Source organism: Eubalaena glacialis, chromosome 1 (assembly GCF_028564815.1).
Source record: "Eubalaena glacialis isolate mEubGla1 chromosome 1, mEubGla1.1.hap2.+ XY, whole genome shotgun sequence".
In the NCBI taxonomy this organism is placed as follows: Eukaryota; Metazoa; Chordata; class Mammalia; order Artiodactyla; family Balaenidae; genus Eubalaena; species Eubalaena glacialis.
Window position 1 is genome coordinate 126,787,244 of NC_083716.1, and position 22,856 is coordinate 126,810,099.

General features: G+C 42.2%; 1 protein-coding gene and 1 long non-coding RNA gene across 7 annotated transcripts in view; one reads left to right on the forward strand and one right to left on the reverse strand.

Moving 5' to 3' along the window:
• Positions 1–22,856, reverse strand: part of LOC133097555 (uncharacterized) — a 130,712-nt gene that overhangs the window by 44,626 nt on the left and 63,230 nt on the right. The gene's annotated exons all lie outside the window — the stretch shown is intronic.
• The window catches only part of ACMSD (aminocarboxymuconate semialdehyde decarboxylase), an 87,603-nt gene that overhangs the window by 2,600 nt on the left and 62,147 nt on the right, over positions 1–22,856 (forward strand). For 4 of the 6 annotated variants that reach the window (XM_061199455.1, XM_061199445.1, XM_061199429.1 and 1 more), the window contains exons 2-3: positions 4,451–4,495; positions 22,021–22,117. In XM_061199455.1, coding sequence (XP_061055438.1) covers positions 4,451–4,495; positions 22,021–22,117 — 142 coding nt within the window. Of the gene's footprint in view, positions 1–4,450; positions 4,496–22,020; positions 22,118–22,856 lie in introns of those variants that run through there. The other 2 variants (XM_061199462.1, XM_061199468.1) reach the window with 2 other exon arrangements.

The window sequence follows — 22,856 nt, forward strand, 5'->3', positions numbered from 1 at the left end:
CCCACTGAGGGCTCCTTCACAGCAGGTCAAGCAATGTGATCTGCTATGCGCTGGAAGTTTCTGTTGGACTGCAGGCAAGTCAGTGATGAAACAATTCGCAGAAAACAGTTTGTGTTTTCAAACTGGGAGGAGGGAGATAAATAAAAATACATCTAAATGGTGCTGGGTTCCTTCTCTCTCTCTCTCTTTCCTTATTTCCAGTCTATATGATCAGAGTATTAAAGTGACATTAGTGGATAGCAGATAGTCCTTGGTGTTCATAGAGTTCAATACTTCTAGCAGAATTTCCTTTGTCTTCAAATCGTTTCTTAGTAGGTAAAATATTATTTCAAAACATCAATCTCCGATCTTTTCTCACCATTTTTTCAAACTTCACAATAAAAAAAAATGAAAAGAATAAGCCAGTCCTAGTTTTATCTTGGAAGATGAAGCCCCTTTGGAAGAACTGATATCTCTTTTCAAACCTGCCTTTTCTTGTTAAATATTAATAGACACACTTCAAAAACCTTGACCTCCTTATGCAGTGAAGAAATAGAAAAGCAGAATCAACACGCCTGGGTTGGTGATTAACTAATGATTACAAAGGACTGGGATTTGAGAAATCTTTTCATTTTCACTTGCTAATAATGACTGTAGTGAGAGTTAGAGTTAAGATCCTTAGAGGGGAGAATCTACCTGAGGTAGAAAGAGAGTAGATTCAGGGTGCACTTGATTACATTGTCCTGATGAATCAGGACCCACACTCTGGCCCAAGAGACCAGGGTGAAAGTTGTTTCAGACTGATCCACAATGAGATTATTCATAACAGCAAGGATGCTAATAAGGTTTCAGCTTTTTCCTTCAGCAAGACTTCATTGCCCACCTACTATGTGTCCGATAGTAGGGCTTGCAAAGATTCTTCTAATTTTAAATGGGGTCCCAAAATTCCAGCCTTAAGTAAAAAATTATTTATTTACATCTTCTTTGATTAGTGATGATTTAATTGCACTTGATCGCTGTAAGGTTTTAGGAGACAAAATCCCAGACATAACTTGACTTTTAAACAACTCCTCTGAGGAAACAGATATCTGGTTTCATCACCCAGGAGGTTCATTATTCACCTCATGAGTGTGAGGTCCCCAAGACATTAAAAATGTCATTCAGCTCATCAACCTCTGACTCACATATACCCATTTCAGAAACACAACTCTTGTAGATAGAACTGAATTCCCTTGAATTTTTAATATGTTGTTTTATTTGTCATGCCCATAAATGCCTATGGGACACCGGTCACTGTCAAACATTTTCAGATGGTAAATGCCTCCTGGCATACGCTCTGGCAAAAACTACTCCGAAGGTCAAAAATTTCAGACCCCAGGCTTGGTTCAACCTAGGATGAGAGCCTGGGGATTGTGTGGAGGCCAGATTTGGAGCAGAATAAAGTTGGCCCAAATAGGTTAGGTCTTTGTAAAGGCTCAGGGCAAGTACAAGGTGTTCCAAAGCATTCCAAGTGCTTTCCAAGACAGGGAAGGGAGGAACACAGAGTGACAAAGGGCTCCTTCCTTCACAGCGCTCCTTAGTGTCTGCTCCCAGCGTACACCTTATTTCACGACCTCAGGATGGAAGAGGCTGTCACCGCCATGCCACCCCCACTGCCATTACTGCCTGCCACCACTACCATCACCATCATTGGTACCACCACTGCCACCCAACTCACTACCACAACTATCACCACTACCACGTCATAGCCTCCACCACTGCCATTACTATCGCCACCATCCCTACCACCGTCATCACCATCATCATCACCACTACTGCCACCACCGCCTCTGCTTCCACCACTGTCACCACCATTATCATGGTTAGCATTGATGAAGCCCTTTCTATAAGCCAGGTCTGGTGTCCATAGCTTTGTCCGAATTGTTTCAGTCAATTCCCATAAAACCTTATGTCACCACGACTGCGGTGAGCCTCATTTCACACATAAGAAAACAACGGCTTCAAGATGTTAAGTTACTCCAAGAAAGTATCTTGTAAGCGGACTGTTGTGTGTGACCAGATCCCTCCGTTCTGCCCCTCCCTGCCTCTCTGTCCTTCCCCAGGGCAATACTTCTCTCACCAGCTAACTTATGGGTTAACATTCCATAGGGAATTAAGAAAAAGAAAGAAAGAAAGTGAGGAAGGAAGGAATAGAGGAAGGAAGGAAGGAAAGAAAGAAGGCGGGAAGGAAAGAAGGAAATAAAACCTTTCCTTTTGCAGTAAAGTAAGATTTCAATGGTAAATTTCCGGTTCGAGAGAGCATTTTGGTTTACTCCAAAGTGTAACTGATTGAGGCCATTCCACCCCTTCCCCCGACATGCACTCTGGGCAGCTTTATCCAGGAGAAGAGAGGGGAAAAGCGCAAGGGTACTGAATGCATGAAGGGGTAGGAGGGCACTGACAAAGGAGAAATTGGGTGCCGGGAGGAGAAACTGGGGTCCCTGATGGACAGGTTCCCTTGCGTGACCAGCCTACTAAGCCAGGTCCTCCAGTGTCACCTGGGAGGAGGCAGGTGGACTTCCAGAGCTAATGTGACAATTTGGAGCTGGAATTCAAGAACAGACCTTCTGCCCAGGTAGAACAAGGCTGGTAAAGAACTGACCAAATCTTAAGTCTACTGGGGCAGAATGAAGGGACGGACATAGAGACACACAAACACCCCTGTGCTGCAGGCCCAGACCTCCCCTCTGAGTCTGCAGGTGAGAGGGAAGCCAGGAAGAGGGATCTGCCGAGACCTGGCCCCCTCAAGACAACGTCCCTGTACCGTGACATGAGAGCCAAACCACGGTCACCTGGTCTCATCCAACCACAACAAGCGAGGAGTTGCACAATATTTAGCTTCACTACCTCTACCCATTGTTGCTGACAAGAGCTGCGCATGAGCCCTTTACGTCGTGGTCTCCGGCCTCCACGCCCTCCCCGACTCCACACTTTGAGAGCCATTGCTCTGGAGCGTGGAAATGCTGAACACTGGAAGCACCTCTCCAATCTGACCCCAGATTACCTTTCCAGCCTCCCTCCCATGACACCGCCTGGCCCACGTTGTGCGTCAGTACCCTCCCCCCCTCCTCCCGGGGAACCTGTATGTCAGTCTATCACAGCGTGCCTCACACGCGGTAAGGCTCTTCAATTACCCACCCACGCCGGCCTCGCCCTCTCAAGACTGTGCTCCACACAGGCTGCAACTGTCCTTCACTTCTATTTTCTCTGCCCCAGAAAGGCTGGTCATGGTGGGACTCCATGAGGGTTCGACAAATGAATGAATGAATGAACAGAATGAGATTTTAAAACCTATAGTTACATGAGTCATATATGCCTATGTTCACAGGCAGAGTCTTTCAAATATTTTTATTCATGACCCCCAAGAAGAAATATATTTCATACTGTGACTCAGTACAAACATTTATATCTATAATGGAAACAAGAGTTTCATGAAACTAATACTACACAGAAGGCATTCTAATATATTTGTGCTATGCTATGCTATGCTATCCTATCCTATTTCATTCCATTCCATTCCATTGCTTTACTATCTTAGCTTGGGTTTTCCAAGAAGGAGACCCTGAGATACGGATTCAAATGCAAACAGTTTACTCTGGAGGTGATGCCAGGAAACACCAGTAGAGTGGGGAAATGAGACAGGGAAAGCAAGGCAGGCACTGAAAGTGTAGAATGTGTGCCTCACCTCAGAGTCATCCTGCCCGAGGAGGTGAGGAAACCAGTGTGTGCGGTTTATATACAAATGCCCTCAGTCGTTGATTGAGGGACTTGGGGGGTGGAAATTAGCACCACTAATTTCCTGGTACTTCTGATCTTCTAGAAGGGCCTAATCAAAGTTGACACCAATGGCAAAAGGGAAAATCTTGTCAAAGAAATGTGAGCGCTTTTAGTTGAAGGAGGGCTGGTGTGCACAGAAGCACTTCAGGGAAGGAATATGGGTAGGACACCAGCCTTATCTGTTACACGTACTATGTCATGTTTTTAGAACATCTGGGTCATTAACCACTAAACTGATTTCATGATGTACTCACGGATTGCAAACCACAGTTTGAAGAACACGGTTAATGTTCTAAGATGGTATTTCCTAAAGAGTGGTCCCTACGGTCTGTACCCCTAGTGGCCTGGAAAGGATTTTAGGTGGTACACAAATATTTTTTAATGTGCATCCTTATTTAAAAATTACAACCTGCATTAGGAGAAAAGGTAAAACTAGCACTTCTATGATAGAGAATTTTCTTCCTGAATAAATACATTTCAGGAAAAACATTGATTTGAATATAAATATTGAATAAGTGATCATGGGCGTGGGGAAAAATGGGAAAGTGTTGCTTGAAAGGATAGAGCTTGGGATGCTCTGTCCCAGGGATGCGCCTTTATTGCAGTCCTCTCTGCTTTGGCCTTTCAGTCTAACTGTGCTTCCTCTCCCCCACAGAGATTCGGTTACGGAGGCTGGGTGCAGCTCCAACACCACGGCAAGGTGAGTTTCTCCCAAAGCACGAGCGTGCCTCAGACCCACAGACCTCCTGAGTCTGAAACCTTTCAGCAGGCGGGCCTCTAGGAACCCCCAACTCTTCTGTCCTCCAACTGACTTTATAGTAGGCAAGGGGACAGCACTGAGGTTTCTCAAAATTATTTGCAAAAATGGGGATAACGTCAAAGAACAGCATTTAGGAAGATAAAATTGGAATTGGACAAGCCATTAAGAAATGTCTCTCTTTCCCTCTTTTTTTTTTTTTTTTTTTGCCCTAGAACCAATTTTAGCATTGCTCTGTGTCAAGGAAGCGACCTGGCCCTCTCCACAGTTATGACATTATATTATGGCTGACCAAATAAATGGAACAGTTTAGGTTTGCGCACAGGCTGAGAAATTAAACACTGGAGGCAAAAGGGAGAAGAAGCCACTGTTAGAAAGGGTTGAGTTTGGTCAGAGGAAAGAGCGAGAGGAAGAAGGCTTGGGGCAAAGCATTCAGCCAATAACGAAGCCTGAGAGAGAGCTGCAAATCTAGAGCTGCACAGAGGTCAGGTCCGACTTCATTTTCAGAGGCATCACATGCCCTCGTGGAGTGCGTGGGGAACCCCCCTGAGCTCCCAGTGGAGCACAGACACGACTAAGGCAGGCCCTGGAGGACTGGCGGTGTGGGAAGACCTCGTGCAGGGGTAACTCAAGGCACTGTGATGAGGTGAGGGCAGCTTTTGCACCAGGTACTGGAGGATGTAGACCTGGGCACCAAGGACTGGAGAAGGCCTCCTGGCAGAAGTGATGCTCATCCTGGGTCTGGAAGCAGAGGTGAAGGCTTGCTCAAGGAATAAAGGAAACTAGAAAGCAAAGACAGGGAGCAAAGGCCTGGAGATATCAAACATACGTAAGCCTAGAACTCAAGCATTTGGCTCGGGCTGGTACCAGCATTTCTCAAAGTGTGGTCTGTGGACCAGCAAGTTCAATTTCACCTGGGAACCTGGGAGAAAGGCAAATTCTTGGGCCTCACCTCAGACCTACCAAATCAGGAATGCTGAGGATAGGGCCAGCGATCTGAGTTTTGACAAGCCTCCAGGTGGTTCTGATGCTTACTCGAGTCTGAAAACCACTGGCTCTATTCACTCACTCAGTCACTGATTTTTTTTTTTTTTTAATTTTATTTATTTATTTATTTATTTATTTATGGCTGTGTTGGGTCTTCGTTTCTGTGCGAGGGCTTTCTCTAGTTGTGGCAAGCGGGGGCCACTCTTCATCGCGGTGCGCGGGGCCTCTCACTATCGCGGCCTCTCTTGTTGCGGAGCACAGGCTCCAGACGCGCAGGCTCAGCAGTTGTGGCTCACGGGCCTAGCTGCTCCGCAGCATGTGGGATCTTCCCAGACCAGGGCTCGAACCCGTGTCCCCTGCATTGGCAGGCAGATTCTCAACCACTGCGCCACCAGGGAAGCCCCACTCACTGATTTTTATTGACACCTATTTGATGCCAGGCCCACCAGTCTAGACACGCAGAATATGCTGGTGAACAAGACAGACATACTCCCTGCCCTCGTGGTGCTCAAATTCTAGGGGGAGACAAACAAACGTGATCACTTCAGAGAATGAAATAAAAAACAGTGCTGGAACAGGGAATGACTGGGGAGATGCATCTGGGCTGGCTGGTCGGGGAGCTAGCAAAGACTTAGAGGATGAGAAGGAAAAGCCTGGAAGAGCATCCCTGGCTGATGGAATAGCAGTTGCAAAGCCCGCCATATGAGGCAGAGCTGTGTTCAAGGAACAGGAAGGGGGGCAGTTTGGCTGAGATGTGGTGAAAGGGGGAGATGGAAGGAAACCAGGTAGGCAGGGGCCAGATCATGGAGGGACTTGTAGCACGTGCTAAGGAGGCCGGGTTTTATTCTCAATGTAATGCAAATTCTTCGGAGGGTCTTAGCGGCTGAAAAAGGTCACCTTGTCTGATCTGTGGAGGATGGATAGAGGCAGGTAAGAGTTTGGGGCACAAAGTGGTGGGAAGAAGCTGGAGAGGTAGGCAGAAGCCTCATCAGACGAGGCCTTGGAGGATGGGCTTAGGCCTTTGTACTTGATCCTGAAGGCAGTGGGAAATCATTAAAGAGTTTTTTAAACATCAGAATCTCTGGTGCAGCTCATTTTCACCTTCATCAAAGGCCACCCACTAAGTGCCAATTTAGACACTGGGCTGCACTTCTCCCATGAAAAGTGTCAGTTCCTAGCCTGGGAGCTGATGATCTAAGCTGGCCTCAAGTCTCCCCAAAAGAGAAGACAAGCTGAGTGAAGATGATGACAAGGCCACTAGGAAGCCCCAAGTGCAGGGATGGGCAGCCTGTAATTTTTTTTTTTTTTTACTCCCTGTCCCAGGCTGCAGTTTGTAACCTTGACACTGGATTTGAATGGCCTTCATTTCATCTTGTTTCTGTGTCAAAGAGACTGCAAAAACTTAACAGTAAATCTCAAAAAAAAAAAACCCAGAACAAACAAAAAGAAATCCAAGAATGAAAATATTTACAGTCAAATCTATTACCTGATATTTCCAGCAAAACTGGATATAACAGTAGTCTTATAAAACAAAACAGTGACACTTTCCTTTCCTCTGTTTCAAAAACAAAACAAAGCAAACCAAAACAGAACCAAATCGGTATTTACCTAATTACAGTGGTCAGGGATCACAGTTACTGGAAAACAACACGCAAATATATACAAATATGCAAATTCAGCTAAGAGCCATGAGAGAATCCAGCACTTTGCAGTTGAAATTTCTTTTCATTCTCCTGTATTCCTTTGGTGAACAAATCTTTTCTGTCCCCCATGAATGATTTACCTCAGAAATTCCTGTTTTCTGAAAGGTCTTTCCAATATACTTCTCTGGTCTGCCCTATTGTTTCTCTTCTTAACCTTTGGTTTTTCAATGCTTTTGGAATGAACCAAGGGGTATTTGTTTGCCATGGTAAAGCCTTGTTCAGAACTGAAAAACAACATTTGTCCTTGGGTTGAATATTTATAATTTGGTTGAAGATTCATAAAACTATGTATGGCCTCCTCTCAGGAGCCGCATGGGGTGGCGGCAGAATTGAGTGCTAACGGCAGGAACACCCAACAGCGTTCAGAGGAGGCCAGACACAGGACCTAGTTCAAATCCATGGGTCAGCAGCATCTAGAAACATCGACTGAGTGTTCTTCAGGCCCTTGAAATACAAAGACACACACACGCCATTTCCATCACACTTAGCATTTTCAGACACACTATTCTGTGTGATCTTCAATCATCAGGTTCCTGCTCTAAAAAGTGATTTCCCTCTCACTGCGGAGCCAGGAAGACACTCAAATGAATAAAGAACATACAGATAGTGACAATTTTGTGCTGAGCAAAAGAGACAATAAATAGTAAGGGAATTCACGGGGGTGGGAAGGCCAAGGCAGGGGGCAATTCTCATGAAGATAAAGAATCATAGGGCTGTAGGGCTAGGGAGCATCTAGCCCAGTGTTTGAAAATATGGGCTGCAACCCAACAGTGAGTCATAATATCAATTCAGTGGGTTAGGACAGCTTTAAAAATAAAATAGACTACAAAAGAAAATAGCAGAATGTATTGTTCATGGTAAGAGTAAGTGTTGTTTCATCAAACTTTTGTCTCAGTTTGTATCTGTATCAATCTTGGGTTGGCCAAAAAGTTCGTTCGTTGTCTTCCGTAACATCTCACCCGAATGAACTTTTTGGCCAACCCCGATAGATATATACAGATGTAGTGGGTCACAATGGAAAATATCTTTTTTAATGTGGGGTCGCAGCCAAAATCGATTGAAAGCCATTCATCTAGTCCAATATCCTCATTTCATGTTTTTCTTTTTAAGCTTAACTTTCCATTACATAAGTAGAATCTGAATAAATTCTCTTTATTTTTTTATTTATTTTTCTCTTTTTATGTGCATTTATTATATGAATTAACTAACTACATGAACTGAGAAAGAGTCCCATTTGCAATGCAAATATAACATTCATACAAAAAAGGACAAAATCAAATGAAACCTTTCTTGATTTAAGGTACTTAAAAAAAATAAGGCTGTCAAATAAATTCTCCTTTTTAAATTTAAGCTATTGAAGATAAAGCTACAGTTCCCTTGGATCAGCCCTCCCCATCCTCAAAAGTAATTCCTATTAACAGTTTGGTGGGTATCTTTCCAGACCTTTTCCTATGATTTTACTTATACATACCTGCACCTATTAAAAAGGACATAGTATTATTTAATATGTTTACGTACATATTTTTTAGCTAAGTCAATCAGGTTCCAAACAGAAAACAAACAGCATACTTAGAATATTCTGAAAAGAGTTAATAAAGAGCCTACTTATAAAGGTGTAGGTGTGGGATGAAGCTGTGGAGGTAGGCAGGGGTTGGATGATGAAGGGTCTTCGGCCAGGTTAAGGAGTTTGGATTTTACCTTCAGGGCAACGAGAATCGATTCCTGAGTTTTAAGTGGCGGAGGCAGCGAGATCTGATTTAGGGTTTTAAGAGTTTACTTGGCTGCTTTGTGGAGACTGGGTTGGAGGTGAGCAAGAGTGAAAGCAGCAAGAGATGAGGCTGGAGGCTGGAGGCTGGAGCAGTCGTTCAGGTGAGAGAGGATGGGGCTTGGACCAGAGCTGGAGCAGTGGAGATGGAGAGAAGTGGACCCTTGCAGCGTCTATTCTGGAGATAGAATTAACGGCATTGGGAAATGGACGGGATGGTGACATGTCAAGCCGAGGGAAGTGAGAAAATGATGTAGTCTCAGAGGGATGAGAAAGATAATGCTGATATCAAAGGACAGAAGCAGCCAAGCCAGGAGGACAAGCAGATCTGGGGGAGAGAGCAGCAGGTTGAGTGAATAGAGCTGGAGGTGGTTGTAATAGAGCCTCTGTGGAGCTGTCCTTCAGAACCTCGTCATGTGGGACAGAGGCTGCTTCCTGGTGACAGTGTCTGGGCCATTTCTGCCACCTTCGTACCTCAAGCCCAACCAGCCTGGCAGCTTGCATGGTCTAGAGGGAGAGCCTGAGTGGGGACCGGGGGCAGGGGGAGGAGAATGGAATCTGATATGCAATACTGAATTTTAAAATACATTTTTTTCTTTTTTCCCTCTGTGCTAGTTTTTTCCTTGTTGTCTATCCATTCTGTGTGTAATAGTTTGCTCTACTAACCCCAAACTCCAAGTCTATCCCTCCCCCACCTCCCCTCCCCCTTGGAAACCACAAGTTTGATCTCTATGTCTGTGAGTCTGTTTCTGCTTTGTAGATAGGTTCATTTGTGTCATATTTTAGATTCCACAGATAAGTGGTATCATATGGTATTTGTCTTTCTCTGCCTGACTTACTTCACTTAGTATGACAATCTCTAGTTGCATCCATGTTGCTGCAAATGGCATTATTTCATTCTTTTTTATGGCTGAGTAGTATTCCTTTGTATATATATACCACATCTTATTTATCCATTCATCTGTCAATGAACATTTAGGTTGTTTCCATGTCTTGGCTATTGTGAATAGTGCTGCTATGAACATAGGGGTGCATGTATCTTTTTGAATTACAGTTTTGTCCGGATATATGCCCAGGAGTGGGATTGCTGTATCATATGGTTAATTCCATAAAATACATTTTTAATGATACGCAATACCAGACATTTGAAATACCAGCCATATTTGAACTCATTTGCAGATAGTATTAGAACTAGAACTTAAGAATCAGAAGTGTCAGAGGTGAAGTTCCTTGGGAATCAGACTCTGAGATGGAGATGAGCATGCAGAAGATTTATCAGGAAGTGCTCTTAGAATGGACATCAGTGAAAGGGAAAAGAAGGAAGCAGGATAAAACAGAGGGCAATGTTGAGCTGTGATGCAGTCTCAGTGGAGGCCTCAGCTGACCCTACAAGAAGCTCTAAAGCTAACCTCCAGAGTTGTCCCAAGTTGGGGGGTGAGGGCAAAGAAGAGGGGCCTTTATGTCTCCGTGGCAGTCAGTCATTGGAAGTGGGCTTCCCTGGAAATAAAGCAGGACTTTAAGGGTAAGTGATTTACACATAGGATCCAGGTTTCCTGACCTCTGTAGTTATCATGACTTCTACTACCCCATGCTGTTCTGGCTTAAAAAACATTACAGGTATATTTGAAATGAGTTATCTGGGTGGCGATGGATGGTTGGAGAATTCTTTATTTAAAATAAAAATAACAAAAAAACCCTTGGTTTTCTTTCGAGAGTTTATAAAAAAACAGAATTTGTTTCTGAGTTGAATAATTTAGAGCAGCTTGCTCCAATTACTTGATTATTAGTTAAGTTTAAGATCTTGGTTGATTTGGGGATCAATGTTAAAAACAGAACCTAAGAGACCCCCCAGTCCCTCCCCTAGCAGCAAGTGCTGACTTCTTTTTTTTTTTTTTTTAATGTCTGAAACATTTATATTAACATATTTCCATGCAAATAACCCAATGAAAGTTTAGTATTAGTTGTTTTGTTTGTTTGTTTATACTGCAGGTTCTTATTAGTCATCAATTTTATACACATCAGTGTATACATGTCAATCCCAATCGCCCAATTCAGCACACCACTATCCCCACCCCACCGCAGTTTTCCCCCCTTGGTGTCCATATGTCTGTTCTCTACATCTGTGTCTCAACTTCTGCCCTGCAAACCGGCTCATCTGTACCATTTTTCTAGGTTCCACATACATGCGTTAATATACAATATTTGTTTTTCTCTTTCTGACTTACTTCACTCTGTATGACAGTCTCTAGATTCATCCACGTCTCAACAAATGACTCAATTTCGTTCCTTTTTATGGCTGAGTAATATTCCATTGTATATATGTACCACAACTTCTTTATCCATTCGTCTGTTGATGGGCATTTAGGTTGCTTCCATGACCTGGCTATTGTAAATAGTGCTGCAATGAACATTCGGGTGCATGTATCTTTTTGAATTACGGTTTTCTCTGGGTATATGCCCAGTAGTGGGATTGCTGGGTCATATGGTAATTCTATTTTTAGTTTTTTAAGGAACCTCCATATTGTTCTCCATAGTGGCTGTATCAATTTACATTCCCACCAACAGTGCAAGAGGGTTCCCTTTTCTCCACACCCTCTCCAGCATTTGTTGTTTGTAGATTTTCTGATGATGCCCATTCTAACTGGTGTGAGGTGATACCTCATTGTAGTTTTGATTTGCATTTCTCTAATAATTAGTGATGTTGAGCATCTTTTCATGTGCTTCTTGGCCGTCTGTATGTCTTCTTTGGAGAAATGTCTATTTAGGTCTTCTGCCCATTTTTCGATTGGGGTGTTTGTTTCTTTAATATTGAGCTGAATGAGCTGTTTATATATTTTGGAGATTAATCCTTTGTCCGTTGATTCGTTTGCAAATATTTTCTCCCATTCTGAGGGTTGTCTTTTCGTCTTGTTTATGGTTTCCTTTGCTGTGCAAAAGCTTTGAAGTTTCATTAGGTCCCATTTGTTTATTTTTGTTTTTATTTCCATTACTCTAGGAGGTGGATCAAAAAAGATCTTGCTGTGATTTATGTCAAAGAGTGTTCTTCCTATGTTTTCCTCTAAGAGTTTTATAGTGTCCAGTCTTACATTTAGGTCTCTAATCCATTTTGAGTTTATTTTTGTGTATGGTGTTAGGGAGTATTCTAATTTCATTCTTTTACATGTAGCTGTCCAGTTTTCCCAGCACCACTTATTGAAGAGACTGTCTTTTCTCCATCGTATATCTTTGCCTCCTTTGTCATAGATTAGTTGACCATAGGTGCGTGGGTTTATCTCTGGGCTTTCTATCTTGTTCCATTGATCTATGTTTCTGTTTTTGTGCCAGTACCATATTGTCTTGATTACTGTAGCTTTGTAGTATAGTCTGAAGTCAGGGAGTCTGATTCCTCCAGCTCCGTTTTTTTCCCTCAAGACTGCTTTGGCTATTCAGGGTCTTTTGTGTCTCCATACAAATTTTAAGATGATTTTTTCTAGCTCCGTAAAAAATGCCATTGGTAATTTGATAGGGATTGCATTGAATCTGTAGATTGCTTTGGGTAATATAGTCATTTTCACAATGTTGATTCTTCCAATCCAAGAACATGGTATATCTCTCCATCTGTTGGTATCATCTTTAATTTCTTTCATCAGTGTCTTATAGTTTTCTGCATACAGGTCTTTTGTCTCCCTAGGTAGGTTTATTCCTAGGTATTTTATTCCTTTTGTTGCAATGGTAAATGGGAGTGTTTCCATAATTTCTCTTTCAGATTTTTCATCATTAGTGTATAGGAATGCAAGAGATTTCTGTGCATTAATTTTGTATCCTGCAACTTTACCATATTCATTAATTAGCTCTAGCAGTTTTCTGGTGGCAGTTTTAGGATTCTCTATGTATAGTATCATGTCATCTGCAAACAGTGACAGTTTTACTTCTTCTTTTCCAATTTGTATTCCTTTTATTTCTTTTTCTTCTCTGATTGCCGTGGCTAGGACTTCCAGAACTATGTTGAATAATAGTGGTGAGAGTGGACATCCTTGTCTCGTTCCTGATCTTAGAGGAAATGCTTTCAGTTTTTCACCGTTGAGAATGATGTTTGCTGTGGGTTTGTCATATATGGCCTTTATTATGTTGAGGTAGGTTCCCTCTATGCCTACTTTCTGGAGAGTTTTTATCATAAATGGGTGTTGAATTTTGTCAAAAGCTTTTTCTGCATCTATTGAGATGATCATATGGTTTTTATTCTTCAATTTGTTAATATGGTGTATCACATTGATTGATTTGCGTATATTGAAGAATCCTTGCATCCCTGGGATAAATCCCACTTGATCGTGGTGTATGATCCTTTTAATGTGTTGTTGGATTCTGTTTGCTAGTATTTTGTTGAGGATTTTTGCATCTATATTCATCAGTGATATTGGTCTGTAATTTTCTTTTTTTGTAGTGTCTTTGTCTGGTTTTGGTATCAGGGTGATGGTGGCCTCATAGAATGAGTTTGGGAGTGTTCCTTCCTCTGCAATTTTTTGGAAGAGTTTGAGAAGGATAGGTGTTAGCTCTTCTCTAAATGTTTGATAGAATTCACCTGTGAAGCCATCTGGTCCTGGACTTTTGTTTGTTGGAAGATTTTTAATCACAGTTTCAATTTCATTACTTGTGATTGGTCTGTTCATATTTTCTGCTTCTTCCTGGTTCAGTCTTGGAAGGTTATACCTTTCTAAGAATTTGTCCATTTCTTCCAGGTTGTCCATTTTATTGGCATAGAGTTGCTTGTAGTAGTCTCTTAGGATGCTTTGTATTTCTGCAGTGTCTGTTGTAACTTCTCCTTTTTCATTTCTGATTTTATTGATTTGAGTCCTCTCCCTCTTTTTCTTGATGAGTCTGACTAATGGCTTATCAATTTTGTTTATCTTCTCAAAGAACCAGCTTTTAGTTTTATTGATCTTTGCTATTGTTTTCTTTGTTTCTATTTCATTTATTTCTGCTCTGATCTTTATGATTTCTTTCCTTCTGCTAACTTTGGGTTTTGTTTGTTCTTCTTTCTCTAGTTTCTTTAGGTGTAAGGTTAGATTGTTTACTTGAGATTTTTCTTGTTTCTTTAGGTAGGCTTGTACAGCTATAAACTTCCCTCTTAGAACTGCTTTTGCAGCATCCCATAGGTTTTGGGTTGTCGTGTTTTCATTGTCATTTGTCTCTAGGTATTTTTTGATTTCCTCTTTGATTTCTTCAGTAATCTCTTGGTTATTTAGTAACGTATTGTTTAGCCTCCATGTGTTTGTGTTTTTTATGCTTTTTCCCCTGTAATTCATTTCTAATCTCATAGCGTTGTGGTCAGAAAAGATGCTTGATATGATTTCAATTTTCTTAAATTTACTGAGGCTTGATTTGTGACCCAAGATGTGATCTATCCTGGAGAATGTTCCGTGCGCACTTGAGAAGAACGTGTAATCTGCTGTTTTTGGATGGAATGTCCTATAAATATCAATTAAATCTATCTGGTCTATTGTGTCATTTAAAGCTTCTGTTTCCTTATTTATTTTCATTTTGGATGATCTGTCCATTGGTGTAAGTGAGGTGTTAAAGTCCCCCACTATTATTGTGTTACTATCAATTTCCTCTTTTATAGCTGTTAGCAATTGCCTTATGTAATGAGGTGCTCCTATGTTGGGTGCATATATATTTATAATTGTTATATCTTCTTCTTGGACTGATCCCTTGATCATTATGTAGTGTCCTTCCTTGTCTCTTGTAACATTCTTTGTTTTAAAGTCTATTTTATCTGATATGAGTATAGCTACTCCAGCTTTCTTTTGATTTCCATTTGCATGGAATATCTTTTTCCATCCCCTCACTTTCAGTCTGTATGTGTCCCTAGGTCTAAAGTGGGTCTCTTGTAGACAGCATATATATGGGTCTTGTTTTTGTATCCATTCAGCAAGCCTGTGTCTTTTGGCTGGAGCATTTAATCCATTCACGTTTAAGGTAATTATCGATATGTGTGTTCCTATGACCATTTTCTTAATTGTTTTGGGTTTGTTTTTGTAGGTCCTTTTCTTCTCTTGTGTTTCCCACTTAGAGAAGTTCCTTTAACATTTGTTGTAGAGCTGGTTTGGTGGTGCTGAATTCTCTTAGCTTTTGCTTGTCTGTAAAGCTTTTGATTTCTCCATCAAATCTAAATGAGATCCTTGCCGGGTAGAGTAATCTTGGTTGTAGGTTCTTCCCTTTCATCACTTGAAGTATATCATGCCACTCCCTTCTGGCTTGTAGAGTTTCTGCTGACAAATCAGCTGTTAACCTTATGGGAGTTCCCTTGTATGTTATTTGTCGTTTTTCCCTTGCTGCTTTCAATAATTTTTCTTTGTCTTTAATTTTTGCCACTTTGTTTACTATGTGTCTCGGCGTGCTTCTCCTTGGGTTTATCCTGTATGGGACTCTCTGCGCTTCCTGGACTTGGGTGGCTATTTCCTTTCCCAGGTTAGGGAAGTTTTCGACTATAATCTCTTCAAATATTTTCTCTGGTCCTTTCTCTCTCTCTTCTCCTTCTGGGACCCCTATAATGCGAATGTTGTTGCGTTTAATGTTGTCCCAGAGGTCTCTTAGGCTGTCTTCATTTCTTTTCATTCTTTTTTCTTTAGTCTGTTCCGCAGCAGTGAATTCCACCATTCTGTCTTCCAGGTCACTTATCCGTTCTTCTGCCTCAGTTATTCTACTATTGATTCCTTCTAGTGTAGTTTTCATTTCAGTTATTGTATTGGTCATCTCTGTTTGTTTGTTCTTTAATTCTTCTAGGTCTTTGTTAATCATTTCTTGCATCTTCTCAATCTTTGCCTCCATTCTTATTCCAAGGTCCTGGATCATCTTCACTATCATTATTCTGAATTCTTTTTCTGGAAGGTTGCCTATCTCCACTTCATTTAGTTGTTTTTCTGGGGTTTTTTCTTGTTCCTTCATCTGGTATATAGCCCTCTGCCTTTTCATCTTGTCTATCTTTCTGTAAATGTGGTTTCTGTTCCACAGGCTGCAGGACTGTAGTTTTTCTTGCTTCTGCTGTCTGCCCTCTGGTGGTTGAGGCTATCTAAGAGGCTTGATGGGAGGCTCTGGAGGTGAGTAGAGCTGACTGTTGCTGTGGCGGTCAGAGCTCTGTAAAACTTTAATCCACTTGACTGTTGCTGGGTGAGGCTGGGTTCCCTCCCTGTTGGTTGTTTTGCCTGAGGCAACCCAACACTGGAGCCTACCCGGGCTCTTTGGTGGGGCTAATGGCAGACTCTGGGAGGGCTCACGCCAAGGAGTACTTCCCAGAACCTCCGCTGCCAGTGTCCTTGTCCCCACGGTGAAACAGAGCCAGCCCCCGCCTCTGCAGGAGACCCCCCAACACCAGCAGTTATGTCTGGTTCAGTCTCCCCCAGGGTCACTGCTCCTTCCCCTGGGTCCCGATGCACACACTATTTTGTGTATGCCCTCCAAGAGTGGGTTCTCTGTTTCCCCCAGTCCTGTCGAAGTCCTGCAATCAATTCCCACTAGGCTTCAAAGTCTGATTCTCTATGAATTCCTCCTCCCGTTGCCGGACCCCCAGGTTGGGAAGCCTGATGTGGGGCTCAGAACTTTCACTCCAGTGGGTGGACTTCTGTGGTATAAGTGCTCGCCAGTCTGTGAGTCACCCACCCAGCAGTTATGGGATTTGATTTTACTCTGATTGCGCCCCTCCTACCGTCTCACTGTGGCTTCTCCTCTGTCCTTGGACGTGGGGTATCCTCCTTGGTGAAGTCCAGTGTCTTCCTGTCGATGATTGTCCAGCAGCCAGTTGTGATTCTGGTGCTCTCGCAAGAGGGAGTGAGAGCACGTCCTTCTACTCTGCCATCTTCCAAGTGCTGACTTCTGAGGCCCATTTATATCCCTGCAGGGATCCTGGGTTCCTAAATATCACGTAAGAGGGATCAAGAATTGATTCTCTACAATAACTGTCAGGTCCCAAAATTCTGGTTGAAAAAGCAAAGAGAACTGGGAGCCTATTGGGGCACAGCTGCCCTGTGGTAATTTTCACTGCGAAAGAGCTCCCCTGATAGCTGCTGTCATTCATTTGCCTTACCATGGATCCAGCATAAAGGGTGTGGAGGGAAAAGTTTAGTAAGTCTGATTCTCCTGCAACATAATTAGGGCAACCCCCAAAAAAGATTGGACTCCTTAGGAAATTATAGTAATTAACATTTGCTTACTAAATAACTACACCAATTACCAAATATCAGCCTGACAGGGTGGAAAATGGCTTCATGAACCTGGATTCTCTTCCCAGTTCTATACCACTAAGTGCTCTCTAGCAGCTAAGCTCTATACCACCGCATCTCATGGACTCAATGGTAAATGCAAGAGTTGAACTAAAGAAATGATCCATTTCTGCTTTAACATGTTCTGCTTTGTCTGAAACCAAAACTTACTTGTGCACCTCCCAGAGAAACCCAATTTCCTCCCTTGCCATTGATAGTATATGGTAAAATCTGGCCATTGGACGAATCTAGAGACTGTCATACAGAGTGAAGTAAGTCAGAAAGAGAAAAACAAATATCATATACTAACGCATGTATATGGAACCTAGAAAAATGGTACAGATGAACCGGTTTGCAGGGCAGAAATTGAGACGCAGATATAGAGAACAAACAAATGGACACCTAGGGGGGAAAGGGGCAGGGTGGTGGTGGTGGTGGTGTGATGAATTGGGAGATTGGGATTGACATATAGACACTAATATGTATAAAATAGGTAACTAATAAGAACCTGCTGTATAAAAAAATAAATAAAATAAAATTCAAAAAAAAAACAAAAACAAAATCTGGCCATCATTCATTAAGCAAGCTCTCTGGACTGTACTAAGTTCTTTACAAACATTCTATTATTGAATCTTCTGTATCATTCTGTGTTCTTAGTTGCAAACAACAGAATCCACTCTAGCTAGTTTAATTAGAGAAGCAGCTCACAGACTTTCTGGGAGGGCCAGAGATCAAGCTCAGAGGCTGTGCTAACAGAAACAATGCCCAGTACCTGGCTGGGGACCTGTTCTAGCAAGGCTGTGAGTGCTGTCACTCCTGGTCACAGACAGGAAGCTCATGCTGACGATGCTGAGATTGGAGACCAAAGCACTGCAGCTTCAGCACTCCAGCCATGTCTGACACCTCAGGCAACACCCTTATTAAAAGACTCTGGATTCTGCAGAGTCCCTGCTTCCTCACAGGGCTCACTTCCAAATCAAAGTCACACATGGGGGCTTCTGATTGGCAGAGCCTAGAGCACATGCCAGGGCCCCTGCTACAAGGGGAGCTGGGAAAGTGAATTCTGAATTCCCCCTCAGGAAGGGGGAACCATAATGTGAAAATATCTTCACATATAGGAAGTGTTCCAAGGATGCTGGGTGGCTACAAGCATGACAAATAAAATGGCCCACATTTTACAGATAGAAAAAGTGAAGGTTAAACTCAGACGGGCTGTAACTTAGCCAGTTATACTGTTAGTAATTTAATGAGATTTAAGTCCCTATCTATTGATGCAGAGACCATGCTCTTCAGCACTCTGCTACACTGGGTATTTTATGGTAATTAAGCTTTCCTAGTAAGAAGCAAAAGAAAAAACTTCTAATTGCCAAATGAAAGTTTGTTTCTCAACTTTTTCTCTTTTACCATCACCCCTCTCCACTCCCTTCTTCACCAAATAAAAAGATGTGTTCCTATAGTCTATTTGTGCAGTCAGTATCAGCACTCTTGCTTGCAAACAAAAGAAAAAAGAATGGTTAGTTTGAGCAGAAAGGGAATTTGTTGAAAGTATTTTAAGCCCCTCAAGAATTACAAAATGCTTAGGGAACCACACTCAAATGTGCAGGTGACTGAAGCCACGGCCAAGGCCATGCCACAGGTACAGCCCGGTTAGGACACTGCCACCAGCACCACTGCCAATGGACATAGCTCATGGCCACTGCTGGAATCAATACTGGCAGCATAAACTCAACTGTTCTTGTCTTTTTGCATCACTTGATTTTGATTCACAACCAAGCATTGATCAGTCAAGTTTGGGACAAGGAGAGCAAGTATTTGGGTTTTAGTAGAGGGAGGCTGGGCCCTACCTCTACCAGTACTCTTGCAGGAGAGTCCCCAATCCAGGAAGGTGGTTCAGATGCTGTCATTGTCAGCAAAGAATCAGAACTGAGGCAAATCAGTCCTGATGTCCTGATCTCAGAGACTCGGCTCTGCCTGGGTGTATATACCTGTCATAGTTACACAAGTCACTTGCTCATTGACCTATTCCCCAGTCTGTGAGCAATGAAAACATGGATGTGAGGGCTTGTTCATGCTTGGGAGATGTGCACAGGCTGCCCCGCTTAAAGGTGAAAAGTGGTCGGCCTCCCCCATGAAGGAGATGGGGAAGGTCTAGTCCTTGGATCAGAAGGATAAAGAAGGAAGGTATAGCAAGACCTGAGTGCAAGCCAAGAGGAAGAGGAGGAGGGCAGAGAACTCCATCAAGCACAGCTCAAGGCCTTTGATCACACATGCTTACACGGCCATCACGCAGGGCCCAAGGGTAATCTTGAGGCTCTGAAGCACCACCAGAGGTCATGTGTCCTTAAAGCAGGGGAATGTCAGGAGACAGCCCAGTCTCTAATTAGCCATACATCATTAATAACTAATACTAAGAATAACTAACACTCAACATGTGTCAGACACTCTACTAAGTGCTTTATAAAGATTATCCCATTTCATGCTCACAAGATCCCTTTAAGGTAAGTCATATTATTATAACTATCTTAAAAATGAGCCAAAACTCAGAAGTTTCTAGACAGAACAGCTAGCAGGACAGAGTCTGAGACTCTACAGATATTTGATGTCACAAAGCAGAAGAAACCATGGAGCCATGGCTAAATGGGACGAGTTTGAACTAATCTGTGCCATCTGCCAAAATGATTTAAAGTAAGTGGTCATTATCAACTCTGACCATGACTCTGTCCCACTCGTCTTGTTCTCTGGGCCAAAAGAAGTCCAAATCCAATGTATGAGGGCCTTGTATGCTGGGTGGTAAGCTGGAAGCAATACCGCCTCATGGAGCTGAAGAGGCTGCAATGAAGGCAGGGTAACTGAAGAACCAAGAATCTTCTTGCCTCCCAAAAGCAATCACTGACCTGTCACTCCAACTAAGCCTGGTCGAGAGAAGAAGGCTGTGCCCCGGTTATGCCAAATCCTCCAGGAGATCCAAGGAGTCCAGCATGGATACTTCAAATTTAAATAACAGAGAGAGAAAGATATTCAGATGTTCCAAATTCAGCATCACTGCAGAGCATAATAATAATAATATCTGAATGAAATAATGTCATTTGCAGCAACATGGATGGACCTAGAGATTATCACACTAAGTGAAGTAAGTCAGAGAGAGAAAGACAAATATCATATGATATCACTTATATGTAGGATTTAAAATATGACAGAAATGAACTTGTCTACAAAACAGAAACAGATGCACAGACAGAGAGAACAGACTTGTGGTTGCCAAGGGGGAGGGGGGGTGGGAGAAGGATGATGGATTGGGAGTTTGGGATTAGTAGATGCAAACTATTACATACAGGATGGATAAGCAACAAGGTCCTACTTTATAGCACAGGGAACTATACTCAATATCCTGTGATAAACCATAATGGAAAAGAATATGAAAAGGAATGTATATATAACTGAATCACTTTGCTGTACAGTAGAGATTAACACAACCTTGTAAATCAACTATACATCAATAGGGGACTCCCCTGGTGGTCCTGTGGTTGAGACTCTGTGCTTCCAAATGCAAGGGGCACAGGTTCAATCCCCGGTCAGGGAACTAAGATCCCACACGCCACATGGTGTAGCCAAAAAAACAAACAAACCAAAAAAAAAACAAACTATACATCAATAAATTTTAAAATAATAATAATAAAATACTAATATCTACAAAAAATAATAATAATAACCTTTGGCTTATGGAACCTCTGCTCAGCCAACTCAAGTACTCTGTTCTTTGTCTCTGTGGATGGGAATCTGTGCCTTAATTTCTTCCTTTTCTCACAGTCTTTCCAATCTCCATGCTTATGACCTAATTTTTTGGAGGTAGATTACTAACTTGTCTTTTTCCCTCAACTATATATCCTTAAAGTTTTACATCAGTCAGAGAAAGTATATTGCCCACCTTAGGTGCTACGTAAATATTTGTTTTATAAATTGAAAAAAAAACTGAGGCTCAGAGATGTTGTTTAACTTGCTCATGGTCACACAGTAAGTGGCAGAATAGGGATTTGAACCTTAGCAGTATGATTTCAGGGACCTGGATCAGAACTTTTCCCTTTTCTTTAGGGATCAGCAACAGGAGACCCAATTTAGAGGCTGCTGCCATGCTCCACACAGCCACTTAGTTTGCACCTCCCCACCCCAGCACTGAGTATTAAAAGGTAGTGTACAAGACAGGCACGATGTCTGGTAGAGGTAGCAGCTCAGAACCAAATTTCATATGTGCTGCTAGACTGATTCACTGCATGGCCTGCCTCCTCCTGCAGGTGTTGACATCAGCGGGCCCTGCTCTGCTAGACAAATTATTTACTCTCACTATCCATCTGTTGCTTCTTTATAAAACAAGAGGGTAGGAGTAGACGGTCTATCTCAGAGGTCCTTTCAATTCTAAAATGTTATGAATCTAGAGTTTTCCAGATGCTGGGCCATCCTCTTGGGTCTTGGAGCCAGAGGTTCTGGCAAGGTGACCTACACAATCCTCAAGTTGCGTAGTCCCAAAAGGCCATGACCATGACCTTGTTCTCTCTGTGTCCAGCCACTGACACCCACAGAGCACACCTCTTCAAATCCAAGCCAATATTAAGGCACAAGGACAAAACGTTGAGTTCTGTTAAATAAACAGATTTCTACTTCTTCGAGGATTAAGTAAAAAAACCCTAAAAAGGTTAGGGGAGAACCACATTCCAAAGCATACAAGGAAGGATTAATCTAGGTAAGCTTAGGTCACCTTTCGCTGATGTGAGTTTTCTGACTTAGGGAGAAGCAAAGATGCTGAAAGATGGGAAGGTCTTCAGAGTGGTTCAAGAGAACTGCTGGGACCCAGAAGTTCGCCTTAGAGAAATGGACCACACAGGTACTTCCAATGAGAAACACTACCAATGTTTGCATCTGATGTAAGAGGCATGTCTACCGCTAAAGTCTGTTGACCACGTTAGGTGATTTATGTGATGGCAACTTCTGATCTCCTTTTCTCCTCCAGGCCAGGCTGTTCCAGCTTCACTGGGGGAGGGATGGCACCTTCCACAATTATGTTTTTAGAGTGTGGATTTAAAATTTTTTGAAATTAGGTATACCCTGTTTTAAAGTAGAATGCTGTATTATCCAAAAGATAAAAGTGGTATTTTATTATTTAAAAAAATTTTAAGTTCAAATGCATAGTATTTACTTATTATAGAGCCAATTAAAACAGTAAAAGTAAGAGTTCACAGATTAAGGATGCCAAGTGCCTGGTTAGTCAGATTCAGGACCCGATTTCTTTCTGTAGTTTCTTTTGGTGCACAGTACACAGAATGTCCCCACTGACACATAAGGGGTGGAAACGGGAGCAGTTTACAAAAAAGTTAATCATGTAATCTCAGAATACTCTACCATGAAACCAATCCAGAAATTTGAAAGGGGAGAATTAGGAAATTTTGTTTCCAAGCTGAGTCACTAACAATTTCTAAGAACTGCTTGCATTCCTCACCCCATATTTTAAAATCAAACAAATCCCCATAATTTAAAAGAATTATGAAAGCCTATCTAAAATGTGGTATGATGGGTAGGGGATACGATAAAATAAAATAAAATAAAATAAAATAAAACATAATAAA